General features: G+C 33.0%; 1 protein-coding gene across 9 annotated transcripts in view; it reads left to right on the top strand.

Moving 5' to 3' along the window:
* Positions 1 to 15,961, top strand: part of SLC4A7 (solute carrier family 4 member 7) — a 111,416-nt gene extending 95,455 nt beyond the window's left edge. For 6 of the 9 annotated variants that reach the window (XM_019024660.4, XM_004033768.5, XM_055380909.2 and 3 more), the window contains 4 exons: positions 2,671 to 2,802; positions 5,442 to 5,539; positions 9,328 to 9,435; positions 11,833 to 15,961. In XM_019024660.4, coding sequence (XP_018880205.1) covers positions 2,671 to 2,802; positions 5,442 to 5,539; positions 9,328 to 9,435; positions 11,833 to 11,914 — 420 coding nt within the window. In that variant the 3' untranslated portion in view covers positions 11,915 to 15,961. The remainder of the gene's footprint in view (positions 1 to 2,670; positions 2,803 to 5,441; positions 5,540 to 9,327; positions 9,436 to 11,832) is intronic. The other 3 variants (XM_055380914.2, XM_055380913.2, XM_055380910.2) reach the window with 1 other exon arrangement.
* The last annotated feature ends 367 nt before the right edge of the window (positions 15,962 to 16,328 follow it).

Raw genomic sequence — 16,328 nt, 5'->3', positions numbered from 1 at the left:
TGTAAAAAAACATTCTTAGGTTATGGGCTATACAAAAATAGATGGTGGATGAAATTTAACTCAGGTGCTATGGTTTGCTGACCTCTGACCTGGAACAAATGGATTATTTTCATACTATATCTAAATTTCCAAAATTGACACTGGAAGTATAAAATTTGTGTATAGCCCAGTTGCATAGAAGAAACTGGAAAAGTGGTTAAAGACCTGTCCTTAAAGTATCAGGGTCAGATTGGTTAAAAGCTTAATTTTAAAGAACAGATAATTACAGTACCCTCTTGAATTATTCTAGACCAAAGGAAAAGATGGAAACCTATGCAATTTTTCTCAAAAAACACTGACAAGTTATTAATACCCAAGGCTAATTAAGTTGCACAAAAGATTTATGCTGCCTTCTTACTAATATAAATGCAGAAACCTTAAACTAAAATATTAGCAAGTAAACAAATTTAGCAGAATTTCTAAGAGTAATATATCTTAAGTAGATAGACAATGATACTTTGGCTTCAAAGCAATTATTAACATATTTGTTGAAAATGTCATTGTATACCTATTAACCCAAGTGATTTTAGTTAAAAACAAAAAAGACTGAGCCCTTAATAGAATTAATAAGAATTGTGTTAGGGTGGCTGGATGTTAGTAAACTTGATGAATTAGTAGGCAGTCTCTCTCAATGATCAAAAACCATAAAATACTTAAGAATAAATTTTAAAAGAAAGACTCCTTTAAAGAAAAAGGCTTATAATAGCATTTGTATTAGCTTCCAAGGGCTGCTGTAACAAAGTACCACAAACCAGAGGCAGTATGTGGGGGTGGGCAGTGACATGCTCTTTCTGAAGCCTCCAGGGGGGAATCCTGCCTTGTCTCTTCCTCTCCTCTGGAGGTTTGCTGGCTGTCTTTGGCGTTCCTTTGGCTTGCAGCTGGGTAACTGAAGTTGGAGCCTTTGTTGTCACATGGTGTTCTTCAACAGCTTATTTCCAAATAAGTTCATATTCTGAGGTACTGGAGGTTAGGACTTAACTGTCTTTAATGGGGAACAAAATTCAATCAATAACAGTATTAAGAGACAGCAAATAAGACCTGAACAAATACCGTGTTCTTTGTTTTAAAGATTTCATATTACAAAACTTTCAGTTTTCTGAAAAATCGCATTTAAATGTAATATAGTGCCAAGTACAAATTCTACTGGAGTTTTATCTGAATGTATGTGTTGGGGTGGGGGGTGGTGTCATTGTGAACTGGATAAATAATTTGGAACTGGATAAATAAAAAATGAATGCCTGACTCAAAAACATGGATGGTAGAAATGTTCTGTATCTTGTCCGGGTGTGCATTATATGAGTAGTATATACATTTGTCAAAAGTATCAAACTGTACACATGCTATTTTTCAATTTTTCTGTATGTAAATTACATATTCATTAGAAAGACATAATTACTAGAGAATAACAAGATAATGATAATTATAACTAAGAAGGATTCCTGGCTAGGATTGAGCACAGAGGGCTTTGCTTTGCCATCTACTTCACTGTTCGTGTGCTGATACTGTACTGTTTTAATAACCAAATATTTAAAAATTGCTGACAAGTCAGTGTAGCCAACATAATATAGAATTGGCATATGAATAGACAAATCAGAAAAATAGACAAATGGGTCCAGAAATGTATCTGAATACATTGGAATTTTATCACTTGAATACCATAAGCAGGTTATTTCATTAAAGGTAGTATTTCTTTTGTATGGGAGAATTTAGTATTGGACGATTTAAATGTATACTGGAAGCTAAGTAATGTACTCCTTATCTGAGACCATGTTCTGAAATCAAAATTGAATTCAGTATTTAAATGGTAAAATAAATTGTAGTGGAAAATGTAAAAGAGTATTGTATAATCCATTGATTGGGACTAACTTTTCAAAGAAGATAGGAAAACCCAAGTGTAAAAGGAAGATATGCTATATTTGACCACATGATAATGAAATGTTTCTTATATGTTCAAAAAGTATAAAAAACAGTTAAATCAGACTGTGAACTGGGAGAAAATATTCGTAACATATAAGGCAGATAAAAAATTTCTATTCAAACTACACAGAACTCATAAATGCATAAACAAAAGTCATAAAAACCAACAGAAAAAACAGTCCAAGTTTAGGAAATAGCAGGTACAGAAGTGGAAATCTTATTGGCCAGTCAGCATTCAAAAACATGCTCATCTTCAGCAGCAGTTAAAGCAAATTAAAGTATTAGTTCATTTCTCCCATATGATTGAAAAGTTAAAACCTAATGTTGGGAATAGGTACTCTAATGCATTGCTGAAGAGATTTTTAAAAATTATATATACTTACGTAATATGTAATGTCTTAAAAATTGTTTTTTGCTGTGATATTCAGTGTTTAACCTGCTTCATAATTTTATGTGTAGTGCAAGGGATTTATTCAGGAGAAGGTTAAGGATGCCATTTCCTTTTTTTCCTCTCTTTATAGTTTTTTTTTTTTTTTAGCACAAAGTAAAAAAAGATAAATAATTGACTCAATTCCTTTGAAACAAAATGATGTGTGAATAATTTTTAAACTATATGAAGCATTTTTTATAAGATTTAATAAATATGCTTTTCCTCTTTAAGTGATACAGTTTGTATTATGTGTTACTTAATATTTCCTTCCCCACTTTTTAAAGGTTCTTGCATTAGTGTTTGTACGCAAACTCATGGACCTGTGTTTCACGAAGAGAGAACTTAGTTGGCTTGATGATCTTATGCCAGAAAGTAAGAAAAAGAAAGAAGATGACAAAAAGAAAAAAGAGAAAGAGGTAAAAAGATAACAATTTTAAACTTACACCACTTCCTTATTTAATATTTTGCACCATATTGCAGGCACCATTATAATCACTTTACATGAATCAGTTCCTTTCATCCTTCTAAGAACTTTATAAAAGTGTAGTAGGTACTGTTGTTATCTCCATTTTACAAATGAGGAAGCAGGCAGAGAGCGGTTAGGTAACTGTTCCAAATGTAGGCTCTTCACCATTTCACTGTGTTTTACCTCCATAGCTCTGACACAGTAATACTTTTCAAAAATTACATACCATGTGCTTACTAAATCAGCAATCAGAAGAATTAGAGTTTTAGCAATATTAAAATATAGATAACACAAAATAGTTATATATCAGAGTATATTATCTGAGAAAACTTTAAATACATTTAACATAAATTTTAGCATATATTTAATTTTAATAGCGTTTTAATAATTGGCATACATAATAACAAAAAGGATTTTTAAGTAATTATCTTTTTTAAAAAGTATAATAAAGTTTTAGTCTTTATATGCACTTTATGTGTACCACCATTAGTTGATTTGTATGCTGAGATTTAAGCATAAATACTTTATTCTGAATTGGAATTTGATTTTTAATAACCAACTCGATACTATCGGTTAATAAGAAGGAAAAGTAGAGACTTGAGTATATAGCATTGATGGTTTTGTTGGTTGTAGTTCCTTGCTCCATTTTCCCATTCAGAGTATTATTTGAAAATCAAAGATAAGAAAGACACATATTTTTAAATGTATGGCCCTGTTTAAATAAAGATTAAAATTTTATTGATTTTATGTTTATTTTTCAACAAAAATTAAAATTCTTTAACTAGATACTAATTAGAATATTAATTTGAATTAAGACACCAGATTTTTAAAATTAAGATTTTGGTTTTCTTCAGAGTTATATATGTAAATACGTATGAGGGTTTTTTGTTTTTTTCTTCTGAGATGGAGTCTTGCTCTGTGGCCCAGGCTGGAGTGCAGTGGCATGACCTCGGCTCACTGCAACCACCTCAACCTCCCGGGTCCAAGCTAGCTGGGATTACAGGCACCTGCCACCAAACTGGGCTTATTTTTGTATTTTTAGTAGAGACAGGGTTCCACCATGTTGGCCAGGCTGGTCTTCAACTCCTGACCTCTGGTGATCTGCCTGCCTTGGTCCCCCAAAGTGCTGGGATTATAGACATGAGCCACTGTGCCTGGCCTGTATGAGTTTTTCATGATTTTTTCAAATAGAATATAATTTACCTATAAAATATATGGGCCAAATTGCCTGTTTATTACTTTCTGTATTAATTAGAATGAGGTTCGTCATATATTACAAAAAACAAAAGTAAAAGTGGCCTTTAAACACAAGGTTATTCTTGTGTTTCAAGTAAAAGAATTCTTGAAAGCAAGTGATGCAGTGTTAAGCCCCACAAAGTTATCAGGGGCTCCTTGTTACTTTTCTCCTGACCTCAGCATATGGTTGCCATCCTTATCTTCACTTCATGAATCAAAATGGCTATCAGACTCCAGCTGTCATGTTAGCATTAGAGACAGCAGGAAAAAGGAAGGGATAGAAGGCAAAATAGCTTCACCATATTGTCAAGTTTAAGGAGTCTTTCCAGAATGTCATCCAGTAAGTTCTGCTTGCACCTCATGATCCTACTGAGTTGTAAGGAATGCCGGGAGATTCAGTTTAGGGGTTTTTGTTTTTGTTTTTGTTTGTTTGTTTGTTTTTAGGATCTAGGCAAATTGACACCTCAAAATAGTCAAATTTCTATTAGTAAGGAAAAGAAATATGAATGTTCTCTCAGTGTCTCCTCTACTGTCCTATCGATCACCCCCATTATTAACATCATAATTTTCTTCCGTGCCCACTGTCCAAGTTGGTCTCAACCTGAGCTTGAGCTTTGATCTTAACCAGCCTGAGTGGTCTGCTTTGCTGGGTTCTATAAACATTTGCTAAATGATTTAAGATAGTACTTTCATTGATGTACTTTTAAACAGAGTATAGGAAGTACCATGATGGTTATTAGTAATTATCACTGGGGTGGGCTGGAGGGAATTAAACAACTCTCAGTTGTTAGTCTGAGAGTGTTTGAGACATTGCCGAGAGTATTTCAATTTCTGAGATATTTTTGATTGTTATAACTGGAGGGGCTGCTACTGGCATCTGATAGGTAGAATTCTGAGGTGCTGTGAAATACTCTATAAACACAGGACTTCTACTACAAAAGATAGATATTATACCCTAAATGTCAGTATTGCTGAGGTTGAGAAACCCTGCCTTATCCAAATGACATTCTGCTCATATTGTATTGTGATAAGGTTTCACAGAATGTTATCTCTCATTATAAACCTACATAATAATTGATAATCACATTTATGTAGTTAAATTGTAGTTAAATCTTAAATAGTATAAGTGACAGTGATTTACATAAAGAAATGAAACATTAGTCATGTTTTACAAGTGGTTGTTTTTATTTTATGTTACAAGTATGTGTTCATGATTATAAAATTTTTCAATAATGGCAGTTATATTTAAATAATGTCAGTTTGGGTTTCTAAGTCTTTAAAATATTATAAATTAGCCAATTCTCTTGGAAAATATTCTGGGAAAAGTAACCTCTTCACACATGTGTTATAAAGGAAGCTGAACGGATGCTTCAAGACGATGATGATACTGTGCACCTTCCATTTGAAGGGGGAAGTCTCTTGCAAATTCCAGTCAAGGCCCTAAAATATAGGTGAGATACGACTTTATGCTCTAAAACTTTTATATGCATGTCAAATGTATTAATAAGTCATATAATGCTTCTTTAAAGTGATGATTTCTATTTTATAAAAGATGATACAATCTGCATATGGTATATCAACTAAAGGAGGGCTTCACACAATTTGAAAAGGAAGTCCCTTGCTCCTTTCTCACCCAAGCTGGACTTGGACTAACCCAAGCTGGACTTAAACTAACTTCCATGCCAAGCCAATAAAATTTGCTTGTCTTCTGTCACTCCATCTATCTTAGTGAAGTTTAAAATCAGTACATGAGTCTGAGAATATTTCCATTTTCCCAGTAGTGTGGCTTTTTCCTTTGTGCCCTTCATTAGGGCTGGGGTCGGTGGGTGCTGGAAAATAAACGTTTTCAGTAATCTTTGTCAGTATCCATTCAAATACCAGTAATTCATTTTCTGATAGCCTTCCAATATATAACTATGTTTAGAGGCCCTAGATCTCTTAGTTTTCAAAGATGTGATTTGATTATTGGCGGTGAGGGTTGATATGATGCAAGAATTAATATTTTATGTATAATTCATTATTCGTGATTTTGATGATTTATATTTAAATTTAAGAACTAAAGGTGTAGAGGTTGGGAAATGCAGACTTTTGTAGTTTTAAAAGATTAACCTATATTTGTGTACACACCTGATTTCTATTTCTACACATCTATTCCATTTCTGATTACCTAGAGAAATCAGTCTTAGAGGCCTGGCGTGGTGGCTCACACCTGTAATCCCAGCACTTTGGGAGGCTGAGGCAGGTGGATCACCTGAGGTCAGGAGTTCATGACCAGCGTGGCCAACATAGGGAAACCTGTCTCTACTAAAAATACAAAAATTAGCTAGGTGTGGTGGTGCCTGTAATCCCAGCTACTCAGGACAGTGAGGCAGGACAGTTGCTTGAACCCAGGAGGCAGAGATTGCAGTGAGCCAAGATCATGCCAGTGCACTCCAGCCTAGGCAACAGAGCAAGACTCAGTCTCAAAAATAATGATAATAATAACAACTTACATTTGTGTACACACCTGATTTGTATTTTTTTTTCTTTTTTTTTTTGAGATGAAGTCTCATTCTTGTCCCCCAGGCTGGAGTGTAATGGTGTGATCTTGGCTTACTGCAACTTCCGCCTCCTGGGTTCTCCCGAGTAGTTGGGATTACAGGCGCCTGCCACCACGCCCAGCTACTTTTTGTACTTTCAGTAGAGATGGGGTTTCACCATGTTGGCCACAATGGTCGTCTCAAACTCCTGCCCTCAGGTGATCCGCCTGCCTTGGCCTCCCAAAGTGCTGGGATTACAGGCATGAGCCACTGTGCCTGGCCCTCCTATTTCTACACATCTATTCCATTTCTGATTAGTTAGTGAAATCAGTCTTAGAAAATATACAGGTTTCTTCCCTGACCAGTTGATAGAAAATGTTTTATTGGTATTAACTTCCATTTCTTTCTCTTTTTTTTAGCTATTTATAGCTTTTACAGGAGTAACATTTGACTTGTACGTGTTGATTAGTTGTGATGAATGAATTCAACTAATTTTCCTCTATACATTTTGCTATTAATTTTCACTATTGGTATTATTCTGTATTAATATTTCCCTCAAATTTTATATACTTTAAATGCCAAGCATAGAGGCATTTAATATGGATATTTAATATATCCAGCCACAGCGATCTGCTTTGCTGGGTTCTAGAAATACTTGTTAAATGATTTAATATATTAGCTTCATTGATGTACTTCTAAAAAGAGTATAGGAACTACCATGATGGTTGTTAGTAATTATCACCAATTTGCCGAGAGTATTTGTGCTTAATTTTTATATCCTGCTTTATCACTTTTTCAGTGTAATTATATATGGACCTTGACAAATTTTAAGTGGAGTCTATAGTCTGATAAAGAAAAAGATGGATATCTGTAGTTCCTTCTGTCTTTTAAGTGGTGTCATAAGCCATGATTAATGTGGCTATGTTTAAAGTTTTTTACATCAGGAATGCCAGGAAATGGCTAATGTGCTTATTTGCCAGAATTGTATATCTTAAATAGCTTTGGATTATTTGTGTGGAAGATCAAGTGAGATAGTATTTGAAAGTATTTGGAAACTGTAAAGCCCTTATAAAAGATGAAAATAATTTATGTAATGCAGGCACATTTTTTCCCATCTAATTTCATTTTGAGGGAAAAAATATATACCTTCTTCATAGTGGAGGATATTTAGAAGCTAGAAGGTTTATCAGGAATTCCTTTCTTCACTTATTTGAAGTTGGCAACCAAGTGAATAAACGTTTACTCAGGGTAGGCAAAGTTTCAAGTTGGATGGCTATGCCATTATAAACTTGGGTATTCAGATTTTGTGTACTTTTAAAAATCTGACCTGACGAAGGTAAAGAAGCCATTCATAGAGACTTTTCAGTGACCTCCTCACGCTTCTCTTCAATCTTAAATTTGTAAACAACATTCTGATTTTAAGTATGAACAGAGCACTTTCTAAATGACTGCTGTTTAGTCATCTGTAAACTAGTTGCCATCACACTGTTAATTTAACATTACCTAATTTGACATTTGTATTTGTATCTTGTTTGTCTGAATGTATTTTTTTAATCCAAGAAAAAGGACTTGCAAATGTATTTGTATTAACTTTATGATACTTTCCTATTACTTGTGATGGACAGCCTTGAGCCCCAAATTAATTATTTATGGATATTATTGGATTTGAGGTCTTGAAGTAATTTTCATAGAAATATAGAAACAGAAACATTTTTCTCTTACTGTAATAAATGGATAGTACTCTGGTTTTTTTTTGTTTTTTGTTTTTTTTTTAATTCTGGAGATGGAGTCTTGCTCTGTCGCCTAGGCTGGAGTGCAGTGGTGCAATCTCGACTCACTACAACCTCTGCCCCCCGGGTTCAAGAGATTCTCCTGCCTCAGCCTCCCAAGTAGCTGGGCTTACAGGCGAGTGCCACCGTACCCGGCTAATTTTTATATTTTTAGCAAAGACGGGGTTTCACCATGTTGGCCAGGCTGGTCTCGAACTCCTGACCTCGTGATCTGCCCGCCTTGGCCTCCCAGAGTGCTGGGATTATAGGCGTGAGCCACCATGCCCGGCCTACTCTGTTCTTTTAATTTTGATAAACTTGATAAAATACCACCTTTATCACACTAAATATGTGAATAACAGGTAAAAGTGGTACTTATGAGGCTATTTTGTGTTAGCTGTTGAAATATTTTCAGAGCTTTGTTTTCAATTTCAGAGTGTTATCTTTCCAAGCATTCTTTATAATGATTTGTAAAAGCTATGAAAAATAAGATTTTAAAAATCATAATCTTAAGTTTTCCTTACATACTTTATTTATTTGATAAGATTAAATGTGTGCCAATTATAAACGTTTTCTAGTTGACTTGAGATTGTATTATTTTTTGTATGTCTAAGCACATTAACATAGTCGTATGTTATTTCAGTAACATATTTTCAGCCAAGGTGATCAGAGGGCATCATTGCTAGAGTGCTGCCGAAGTACTACTGAAACCCCAAATTGGATTCTGAAGCAAAGTTCCATAAATAAATCTTGCTAACTTACTTAATCTTACTCCTAGTTTTGGTTAGAAAGAAAGATGTAATTCTTCATAAGGACTTTGTAACAGAATTCAAATTCTGATATCTGGCAAAGGTTTTCTCAATTTAGTTGATGAAAGCAGATAATAAGAATGACAATATTAATGCTTTTGCAAGTACTGAATACTAACCAAAAAGTGTATTTGTTCTTCAGTGTTGATCCCTCAGTTGTTAACATATCAGATGAAATGGCCAAAACTGCACAGTGGAAGGCACTTTCCATGAATACTGAGAATGCCAAAGTAACCAGATCTAACATGAGGTAGTTATAACTATTTGTGTGTTTTCTAACTGTAGCCAATTTTCATTTACTTATGATAGCTTCATTCCTTTCTTTCTTTCATCCATCATTTTAATGTATACTTGGAATAAGGTATAAATAATGATTATGTTTTTGTCTTTTAATTTACAGTTACCTATTTTAAAAAATAATTTGAGTCAGGCACGGTGGCTCACACCTGTAATCCCAGCACTTTGGGAGGCTGAAGTGGGCAGATCATCTGAGGTCAGGATCATCTGAGGTCACTTGCAGTGAGCCCAGATCATGCCATTGCACTCCAGCCTGGGGGACAAGAATGAAACTCTGTCTCAAAAAATAGTAATAATAATTTGAGCTATTTTATCATAAAAGTAAATTTCATATAACAGTATGGAGTAAACATAAAAAAAGATCAGAAACCATATAAAGATTAGATAACTATTAGGGATTAAATACTGTAATTGAATACTATTTCAATCATGCTCTCTGATGGTCTAAGAAAAGAGAAAAACACAAGTTGTTTCCCTTCTTGTGTTTTGGTTTAGTATGCCATTTGTTCAGGTGAGGTAAACATTTTGCTTGGAGATATTTGGAAGAAATCAAATCCATTGACATAAAGACCATTCAATTTTACAGTGGACCATGTATTGAAAGTATTTTGTAACCTCTTTCTTACATTTCTTGTTATGTAACCTTTTTTCTTTCTTTTGTTCTCACTTCAAGAACTAAGCCCTCAGGGATTCTGTTTGGTAATCATTAGTACTTTAATCCCTTAAGCCTCTGGAGAAATGAATTACTGTCTTGTAGGGTGCTCAGTCATTCATACTCAGAAAATACTTCTTTTTTATGTACAGTTTGTGTGAGATGCTATGTTGGGTGTCTGTATATTCTGCTTGGGCATCAGATGAAAACTTTTCTAGGCCTTCAGTCATATAGCTGTTTTTGTTCACTTGCTGTCTTAGCTCTGTCTTCTGACAATAATTGATTAGCTTTTTCTCATTCTTTCACTACTCTCTTTTAGAACCTTTTTCCTACCTACTCTCTATCATATGTTTTTCTCTTCTGTCATCTGAGTTCTAATTTCTCAGCTGGCTGTTTCCTTTCTTCTGTCTTTGATCTTAAAAAGTTTTAAAGTTAAACTCTGTAATTTTGGATCATTCAGTACAGCCAGAATTTTTCTAAATATTCTTTTCACTATTAGTAATTGTTCACACTGTGTCAGCACCTCTGGCCTTGTTAGTATAATTATCATAAAAAATAAAGGCCTTACAGTAATAACTAACATCTTTTATGCTTCTGCCTTTCGTTTGGGTTGCCCTGCACCTCAAAATCACATAGGAAGAAAGAGAATGTCTTGGCTATGTTGTTTAACAGGAAAATGTTTGGGGATTGGGGTCTATTCTTCAGTTTGTCTGGAGAAGACAGCAAACCATAGTGTGTTTTTACACTTTCTGAAAACTTTTTCCAGAACCCAGATATTCATATGTTACAATTAATCAATTAAATCCATGACGTGGAGTCACTGTGTGATACTAACTTGAAAATATAGAATAGGTCGGCCGGGTGCAGTGGTTCAGGCCTGTAATCCCAACACTTTGGGAGGCCAAGGTGAGTGGATGATTTGAGGTCAGGAGTTCGAGACCAGCCTGACCAACATGGTGAAACCCCATCTCTACTAAAACTACAAAAATTAGCTGGGCATGGTGGCGCATGCCTGTAATCCCAGCTACTCGGGAGGCTGGGGCAGGAGAATCACTTGAACCTGGGAGGTGGAGGTTGCAGTGAGCCGAGATTGTGCCATTGCACTCCAGCCTGGGCAACAAGAGCAAAACTCTGTCTCTCAAAAAAACATATATATATTTCAAATATTTGTTCTATATATATAGAATACATATTCATAAATACAAAACCAATATGTATATAGAATATATAGAATAGATGTATTGGCTTTGTATTTATGAATCAAATTTGGGGTGAGAAGTTTTATAAATTTATCACCTTCTTGGAAATTATTTGATACCTATCTATATTAACAAAGATTCATATATTAATAGATTTTTCAGTAAAAGTCATGCTATAACTGTTCATATGTGAAATAAATGTAATCCAACAGATTCTGACCATATACTGCCCTATTTTAAGGACCCCGTCTTTAGTTGTAAGAAAAACATGAATTTAAATTGCAAAGGGAATTTTTAATATTTGCAATTTTTTAAAAACAATTTTTAATATTTGCTTTTCCAGTTATGTTTATTGATTTAGAAAAGGTAAAATTAGCAAGTCATAAGTTTGTAGTGTTAATAGTAATCTCAGAAGGTTTAATATACTCATTGTTAGCCGTGTTTAGAATTGAATATTTATATTTAAAAATTATTTATTTTAATTCTTTGTTTTAAATAGTCCTGATAAACCTGTGAGTGTGAAAATAAGTTTTGAAGATGAACCAAGAAAGAAATACGTGGATGCTGAAACTTCATTATAGAATTGAACCAAGAGGCATTATACATATAGATATATACATATGTAATGTGTGCGTATCATGTCACTATATATAAGAATATTGTATGTCATGCTGTTTATGTGTGACTACCGGGTTTTTAAAAGTAGTGTCTGGAGTTTGTAATGAGCACCGTGGCGACTATGTATTTAATGAAATGCTCTCTTTGAAGTGAGGTACATGGTTCTTAACTATTCAAATATTTATTCTGTTAGAAAAAAAAATTTTCTGTTTTGCAGTAGAAGGATGTGGAGAAATGCTTTCAGTCTGCTTTTCTTAAATCTCTTTGTTCATCAGTGGCAATTCGTAAAAACCTTAAGTGATACTTTGTTTATATGTTTATAATTTTTATGTGTTTCCTGAAATTTTCACATATTATTTCACTTTTGTTAGTGCTTTATGGGAAGAATAGGGAGTCTATACCAGTGCTGTGGGAAAAGTGGTAACATTTCAGGGCTTCTCTATTTGTATTTCATTTCTGTAGATGTCCATCCTGTTTCACTAACTGGCGTTTTCTTAGCCATAGAGATGACTGTAGAACAATGGAAACTTTAATAATAGTTTTTAACTTTTATGTTTAAATTTTTTTTTAATCTTAAAACCTTCATATCTAGGTATCCATTGTGACAGACAAGTAAAATTGCAGGTGATTTGATAATTAAGCACCCATATCATTTATAACTTCCAAATTTAAAAAGTTATACAATGCCAGTTTGCAATAGTTGATTTTGATGCCTTTGTAGAATTTTTTTTCTGAATCCTTATGCTCTTTTAAAGCCAATGATTCCCACTCTGTTCTCTGCCTTGTCTCTCTTTGTCTTAAAATGCTTTAGTTTCCATCAGGTTCAAGTTCTTGACTATTATTCTCTTATAAGTAGTAGGCATAAATAATCAGGAGTCAGAATTCTCTCAGAAGGGTCTATGATCAGTATTACTTTATTAAGAATTACCTTTCATTTTCTCTTTATGTTGTTATTCTTTCACTTTTGTAGATTACATTTAATAGCTTGTTACCTGTGATTTTATTTTAAAATATTTATTTTGATATGATGCTTAAATATTATATAAACATTTGGAAAAGTAACAAATAGAGTAAATTGTTAATGTAAATAGTTGGTGCTCACTTTCATTTATGTTTATTATCTTAAAGCAATTGATAGATTTTACATCTTTGATATAAAGCACTGCCATATTTATATTTTAAAAGGAAATTAGACATTTTATATGTAGCTCAGATTAATGGCATTTTTATTTTGTGTATTAGTTTTTGCTTTTCTGAGCTTTTTAAAGTCTAACAAATCTTTTTAGTCATCTTTTATATACTTTTAGCTCCACATGAAATAAATGTTGTTAAGCCTGTAGGACTGGATGAATGGGGTTGTGAAACTGATTTGACAAGAGAATAATTTACAAAAATCAAATGAGTATTGAGAAGCCACAGAAATATCAAAAATGGTAACATCACTATTAGGATGAAAATTTTAATGAAATTCCAATGCTCCCTTTAACCATATAATTAAATTACAAAAGTATACATAATTAATCTAATAAAGGATCATGAGGAATGCCAAAAGCTGAAATTTTAGCAAGTCTGGTGTTTTAAATTCATTATAAACTATTAACTAATGTAATGTCCTCCTCTAAGACCATATTGTAAGAGTCTAGTTAAAATGATGGATTCAACTTCTGCCTCGGATGAGAGGTTGGAAATGTAGCTGCTTTTCTTTAGAAAATATGTAGCTGTCATCATTTGGTACTGCCTAAAAAGAGTTAGACTCTATTGGCAATTGATAGAGTATTACCCACGGTGCTTATTATTGTTTATGAGCTTCCATTGTAATGATTCCTTTTTATTTGTAGCAGCATAATTATTTCCAAAGACCCCAGTATTTGCTGCTATTTTTAAAACTCCCCTGATGTACCTGAACAAGAGGATTTCCTCACATCATTTCCTTGTGTCTGGACATCAGGGGTAACAACTGTACTTACTTTACAGGAAGAAATTTTAAAACTGAAAACTACCTGGGATCATAGTGTTTCTGTGATTTTATTTAATTGTGTATAGTAATTATCCAGTGCCAGAAAAACCGTCACTTGCAAAATACTTTGCACTCAAAATGTTTTTACAATGCTTCTAGATGTTACTGGTTTCTGCTTTCTTTTGACTACTTGACTGACAAAATGATCTGACTACTCCATTTAAGAGCAAAGGTAACTCATGTTTAAGTAATTAACTGCTTGTTTTAAGTGATTATATTTCTTCCACTGTTTTTGAAAAATAATCATAGATAGCATTCATTGAGAGACAGTGACAGATATAATTTACTACATATATTGATTTTTAAATAAAGTTGCCTTAAATAAGTGTATGTAAGCAGTAGTAGTTGCTATGTACTGATTTACCTCAAGGTGCAAAATAATTAAACCTGTACATATTCCATTTACAAAATAAATTCAGCCCTGCACTTTCTTTAGATGCCTTGATTTCCAGAATGGAGCTTAGTGCTACTGAATACCCTGGCCACAGAGCCACCTCAGGATATTCTTTTCTCCACCCTAGTTTATTTATTTATAGATATCTGTTTACAAAGTCTGTAGTAAATCCTGATGCTGACCATCTGAAATGTACTTTTTTTCTGAATGCTGTTTCAATCTAAAATAGCAGCTTTTGAGAAAACAATGATGTAAATTCCTTATGATAAAAGGATGATTCTATATATTCTTTAATGATATTAAATATGCCGAAGCCAAGCACACAGTCTTTCTAAAGTGTGTGTATGTTTGTGTGAATGTGAATGATACTGATCTTATATCTGTTAAAAGTTGTTTTAAAAAGCTGTGGCATACCATTGTTCATATTTGCCAAGTCTTCTGTAAAGATGTCTAGGACAAAATATTTTATGTGCTAATGCATGTATTTGTAAACCAGATTTGTTTACCACTCAAAATTAACTTGTTTTCTTCATCCAAAAAAGTTTATTTCTTCCACATACTTAAATTTTCTGTGTGGGTATAATATAGCTTTCTAATTTTTTTCTTTCACAAAGGCAGGTTCAAAATTCTGTTGAAAGAAAAATGCTTTCTGAAACTGAGGTATAACACCAGAGCTTGCTGTTTAAAGGATTATATGATGTACATCAGTTCTATAAATGTGCTCAGCAGTTTAACATGTGAATCCTGTTTTAAAGTGCTCAGATTTCAGCTGTGTAAGCCATTGATATAATGTTGTAATTAAAAATGTTTATATGAAATAACTTAATGTTTTAAATTTATTTATGTAGATCACATCATTTTTATCGTATGCATTGCAAATATGTGAAATGTCTTTTGGTTTATTCCAACAATTATTTATTTTAGAAAGTAAATTTAAAGACTTTAAGGACATTCAAAGTTTAAAATAGTGTTCAAATTGCAAAATTTGGCAATCTTCATATAAATTGGTTTCTTTTCTAACTTTCCAAAAACTAACGTTAAATATCAATTATAGGAAAACATAGTTGGAAATGTAATCATCCAAAGATCATTTTTAAAATGAAATTTAATTAGCACATATTGACTTCAACATTTGACTTAATTGTTAAACCCCAGTTTTGTTTTGTTTTTTTAATCAGATTTTTGCACACTGATTAGTTTTTGTGTTGTGGCTTTTGTTGCTTTGTTATTCAAGGTTTTTTTTTTTTTTTTCTTCCCCATGGGGGAGATTGTCTTCCAATGTTTAACTACGTTTAAATAAATAAAAATTGAATTTTATTGTTCATTTATATAAAATCTGATACCTTGATGTAATTTCACAATACAGTTCCAATTTTTATGGCTTTTATAATTACAATGATATTTTCTTCTATAATAAAATCCAAAGTAAACATTTAAATTGTAGAACTGATATTTTTCATTTATATGAAGTATAAGCCTCTACTGGGTCTATATTGTGAATGATCCTGCCTTTCAAATTTGTTTCATAATTGTTAGATGAAAACTATTTTTTTGGAGATGTTACTGAAGTTGATTGAGCAATAAAAGTCTACTTAATTAGTTGTTGGCTATTGTCTTTACTTTGTACTCTGATTATTAGAAGAGCCACATCTCTCTCTCAGCTTGAGATGGGATAGGAGAGGAAGGAAAATGAGTGATGTCTGTTTCCGGCCTCCTAATATTCCTAGGCTTCAGTAGGAGAAAGAAAAGAGAAAACATTGAGAAAAAAGTAAAATAGTGTTTGTTTTACAAAGGTGTTTGATAGTTAAGAAATAATTGATATTAAAGCTAAGAAAAGGCTGATCCATTTATTCCCCCTGATTTTAGAAATGTTGCTGCGTGATATGTAATGATCTGCATGATAATACCGAACTCTCCAGGGCTTTTCTTTCTTTGTTTTTTGTTTGCTTGTTTGTTTGTTTTTTGT

This window comes from Gorilla gorilla, chromosome 2 (assembly GCF_029281585.2).
Source record: "Gorilla gorilla gorilla isolate KB3781 chromosome 2, NHGRI_mGorGor1-v2.1_pri, whole genome shotgun sequence".
Lineage (NCBI taxonomy): Eukaryota > Metazoa > Chordata > Mammalia > Primates > Hominidae > Gorilla > Gorilla gorilla.
The sequence above is the reverse complement of the archived record's forward strand: the minus strand, read 5'-3'. Positions and strand labels throughout refer to the sequence as shown.